This window comes from Vollenhovia emeryi, unplaced genomic scaffold (genome assembly GCF_000949405.1).
Source record: "Vollenhovia emeryi isolate VEMERY1.0 unplaced genomic scaffold, V.emery_V1.0 DF939906.1, whole genome shotgun sequence".
NCBI classification, from domain to species: domain Eukaryota; kingdom Metazoa; phylum Arthropoda; class Insecta; order Hymenoptera; family Formicidae; genus Vollenhovia; species Vollenhovia emeryi.
The window spans coordinates 6,250-11,043 of NW_011966460.1; the positions used below are offsets into that span (position 1 = coordinate 6,250).

At 36.2% G+C, this 4,794-nt stretch overlaps 2 protein-coding genes across 2 annotated transcripts in view; one reads left to right on the forward strand and one right to left on the reverse strand.

The window, feature by feature from the left end:
* The first annotated feature begins 2,293 nt into the window (after positions 1 to 2,293).
* On the forward strand, positions 2,294 to 3,834 carry LOC105556597. Its single transcript, XM_012003693.1, has 2 exons — positions 2,294 to 3,284; positions 3,445 to 3,834. The coding sequence occupies exons 1-2, from the start codon at positions 2,873 to 2,875 to the stop codon at positions 3,654 to 3,656; spliced, it is 624 nt and encodes a 207-aa protein (XP_011859083.1). The 5' UTR covers positions 2,294 to 2,872; the 3' UTR covers positions 3,657 to 3,834.
* A 24-nt stretch (positions 3,835 to 3,858) lies between these two features.
* LOC105556598 (ABC transporter G family member 23-like) overlaps positions 3,859 to 4,794 on the reverse strand; it is a 6,252-nt gene continuing 5,316 nt past the window's right edge. Inside the window, exon 7 of the mRNA XM_012003694.1 lies at positions 3,859 to 4,213. Within this exon, the coding sequence (XP_011859084.1) occupies positions 4,175 to 4,213 (39 nt within the window). The 3' untranslated portion in view covers positions 3,859 to 4,174. The remainder of the gene's footprint in view (positions 4,214 to 4,794) is intronic.

A 4,794-nucleotide genomic window follows, 5' to 3' on the forward strand; every position in this document is an offset into this window, starting at 1 on the left:
CATAATATACAACATTTCTAACATTTTTTCACTAATTTTTAGTAATATTAATTAACTTTCATCTAATTTCACAGTATTTCATTGAATTTCATAACGAAACTTATGATTTATTTTGAAATGGTTTCAACAAGTTTCCAATAACTTTCATTTCACTTTTCATCAATTTCATTACATTTTCAGCAAAATTTTTCCATCAGGGACCCCTGAAAAGTTTGTAATAAATAGTTTAGAAGAATCTTGTAAGGAAATATTATTCGGACCTTATAAAGAAATATTATCAGGACCTCATAAGAAAACATAATCAGCCCTTTCAAAATATTATTTCTTATCCTAAATTGAAGCTTACCGAGCAGAAATGTAATAAAATTTAATTTTTAAACTAATTCTTTAATTGTTAAATTATATAGTCAGCAAAAGTATATTCGGACCATTGAGTTTATCCATGATTCAGACAATTCGATGCCAAATCATAATCTGCTCGCCTTTTATACTAGTGAGTGTTGATTTTTACTTGCGAGGAAGCTTAACGCGCGGTCGCCACGTCGCGGCAGCGAATGGTATTAGTACTATTCAGGCTAATGTTTATCATACACTATTATAAGGGAATTCGTGCAACTAAGGCATTCTTAATAATATCAAAATGGCCCCGATGTGGTAATAGTAATAGTATCCCTTAATTCGTTAAATCAGGGCATTCTTAATAATATTTAATAAAGCCCCGACCTGACAATATAGTAGGGTATCCCTTTGGAAGAAATCCTGTTATCATCCTTATCGGGGCCTTTAACTGCCTGAATTAGCCCTAACAATTTTTTCTTAGAAAATTGTAATTTTTTCTGTTTTTGGGTGGTTTATGTAAGGGCCACCTTAAAGTTTATGCATGAGTATTTTATGCATTTTCTTCTTAAAGTTTGCATATTTTTTCAACATGGGAAATGTAACTAACGTGCAGTCCGTTTCTTTTATGCCTATGGTTTGTAGAATATGTAATATAATGACATGGGTAATTATTTAGATTAGGACACCCTCTCCAATAACCTTAGGCTCTTGACATATATTATAGAGGTCACCCTCCTGAGTGACCTGTAAAAGATTTTAACCTGCGGACGTTGTGTGTTAAAAAGTTATTAAAAAAACAATGTCGACCAATTATATGTATTTTTCAGATACAAATATTAAAAATTTTGAAAAATGTTTTAAATAAAAGTTGTAAATCTCTTTGAAATATACATTTTATGTTCTATTCATTTTTCCTGTGCGAGTAATAGTTTTCGAAAAAAATGATGTACTCTAAATCTTATATCTCTCCTCCCATCTCCATCTGTCGTACGTCATGGAAGTACGAGTACTTGTGTTGAATAATGCATTGGTTTGGGAGACTTGTTGTCAAATCACCCTTCTGGTCAAATTACCCGGTCTTGTAAGGAGCATGCGTGATTGTGCGAATGCGTGTGATTGGGTGGAATGTTCTGGAAGGCGAGTGAACTGTAACGGATGAATTCTTCGTCCTACCGCCCCTACCGGAGGTCAGTCGCTAAGCTACTCTTGTCGTGAGCTGTCGTGTGCCGATCAAGTGTCGATCTCCGTGAATACTTGCAGTTCCGTATATAGTTCTTTGTTCGTTCTATCTCTTTGTTCGTTCAGTTACTTTTCATTAAAGTGAATAATCACGTAACGTGTTTTATATCCCAAACCGATTTAATGTTTTTCTCCTATCAATCCCAAAAGGTTATCCCAATAACTTGCATGGAGACAGTATGTTTCGCCCCCCTGCGGGGGGGCACCACTTTGTTAAGATATAACCTAAGCCAAACTATGTCCGAGGTGTGCAGTGGATCTCGCTTCACATGGAAAGTCGCAAACCCATGTTGTGTCGCTACATTTCGTTAGTATGACAGAAGGTGGTAAGTTGTAAGTGTGGGAAGGAGGTAAGGAGAGAGAGCAGGTGGGGTGGGGAAGGGGAGGGGAAGGGGGAAGGGCGGGGATGGGGCGGGGTGGGGAGGGGGGAGGGTGGTGAGGCGCGCGTAGCGCGCCCTGCTAAACGCACTTTCAACTTACACATAAACCAGACTTTTTTTCCTAATAGCTTTTTAACAAACAACGTCCGCAGGCTAAAATCTTTTGCAAGTCACTCAGGAGGGTGACCTCTATAATATATGTCAAGCCCAAGGTTATTGGAGGGGGGTGTCCTAATCTAAATAATTACCATGAATAACAAATAGTAACAACTAGTAAACTGGTTCACTCATTGGTCGATCAGTTCAAGTGCTCTATTATCAAGTGCACGATGTAAACCAGGCCATAAAAACATTATTCCAAAATTTTTGGCGCTTTCTTTAAAACGAAGTTTCGCTATTTTTTTAAGGATGTATTACCTATACAATCCCAGACAAAAGTGACTTCAATTTGAAATTGATGAAATTCTATGCTTTTATGGGTTAAAATATGTACCATATGTGCTCGTATCATGTAAAGGATTTAAATAATGCCAGTTAATGTGATATTTAGCACTACAAATGAATATATTTGCACAGTTTGCAAATTTTGTGATTATCAACAAAAAACTTTTGGACGTGAATTTCACCTGAAATCAACTGTAAGGAACGAAAAAATGTTGCATATATTAGCAATATTTAATTTATACCAGACATCAAACGATACTTAAAAACACAAGATATGTAAATAAATGTCATTGACATAATATTCACCTTTCTAGCCCTTTATACAAGTCAAAATAGAATGTCTAATATCATATATAATAAGTATGGCAACACCGCACTCCGCTAGTTTACCATTCTAAGTTGGCTGCCCTGCGGTCTCGTACTCGAATGCGAGTTTAAGGTTAGGAAGATCCACTGCCGTATTAAAAAGAATGTCGAAATGCAAGGGAAGGCGCTGGAAAGGCAAATTAGTATCCGAAGCGGTTTATCAACAGAGAATAAAACAAAGTCGAAACTGTAAGACCTTAAATAAAAGTCGCAGTGAATATAATGCGAACTCGAAACTCGAGTCAGAAGAAAAAGATAAATCACCTCAACCGAGCTACATGGAAGGACGCCGCATTGTTGAATTTTCCGTTCTCGCTGAACAATTGTGGTGTGTGTCATGCAAGGAAGTTCTTTCTCTACAATATATAGAAGAGGAAATGCACAGAGGTTTGGGCTCGATATTGTTGGTGAGATGCCACAAGTGTCTACTCATGAATTCAGTCGCCACGGGTAAACAGCACAACTGGGGACGTCGACGCTTGTCTCGTTTCGACGTAAATGCTAAAGCAGTAATTGGTAAGTTCACATAATTATAGAGATACAATTATGTGCTATCTGCTATATTCATAAAAGTTTGTAAAATATTCTATACATTTTATTATGGTTCCGTGGATCCTCCTGATTCTCTTCAATACAAACATAACTTCCATTCGTCTATTTTTAATTGTCCTTCAAGGTATGCTTCATGGTGGATTAGGACATACGCATCTCAACAAACTACTATCCTGTTTAAATATTCCAACTATCAACTTTAAGACATTTAAAAGATATGAGCAAGAGATTGGACAAGCAACAGAGAGCATTGCAAGAGAAAGTTGTCTGAACGCAGCAGATTTGAAGCGGCGGCACACATTGGAGAATAAAGAAAATATCGAACAGCTATTGTAATTATATTGATTTATTTTGGTATTATTGGAGCAGAATTTTTTACACAGTTCCAAGATTCTATACATGCAATTGTATCATAGTTTTGCCTTTATGATTTTTAAGTGATCCGATCAGGTTAAAGAAAATATATAATGATATACATAAATATACAAATATACATAAATATATACATAAATACAAATATACATAAATGTATACATAAATATATACATAAATATATACATAAATGTACAAAATGAAATATAATTAAAAATGTATCAATAAATTTCGTACAAGCGCAGTATTTGTATCATTCATCTTTATGATAAATGCATTTACTAATTCTTTCCGATTGGTATTGCATAGGCCAGAGAGTTTGCAATCCGGTTTCGTGATTCCTAATCGACCACTGGCGAGAGAAAATTGTTCAATCGGTGAAAAGATACTCGAAGTTACTCGAAATGGTCAGGAAAGTCTGTCTAATGAAGATAGGCTTCAAGTAGAGGAAGCGCTGGTAACATTCGATGACGTTGTGCGCATTATGGTTTCATACGATATGGGCTGGAGCAGAAGAGGTACTGGAAGAAATTACGACAGTTTGAATGGATTTGGAGCTATTATCGGTAACATGTCTGGACTTGTTCTTGATTACTCAACTCGTAACAGAAAATGTAAGAAATGCGACAGCGGAAATAATCCAGCCAATCATGATTGTCGATTAAACTTCTGGGGAACTGCAAAAGCAATGGAACCCGACGTTGCAAAGAATATTGTTACTTCTAGTACAGTTCTCAAATCAAAAAATTTGGAAGTTGGAGTATTAATAGGTGACGACGACAGTTCAACTATAGCAGCTTGTCGTGCAGCTAGCTCACATACTATAATTGTGAAGCACTCTGACATAAATCACGCATCTGGAGGCGTCACGAAAGAACTATATAAAATCGAAAAAAGTCATCGAGAGCTAACTAAAGATGGTATATTATATTTCCACCGATGCTTCAAATACGCTTTGGCCCAAAACATAGGTAACAGTACAGCTTTAGCGGATGCCATTCGATGTATCCCTTACCATGCGTTTAATAATCACAGCAAATGTGGTTCTTGGTGTGGATATATAATTGATAACGAAAATTACGACCATAGAATATTACCCCGG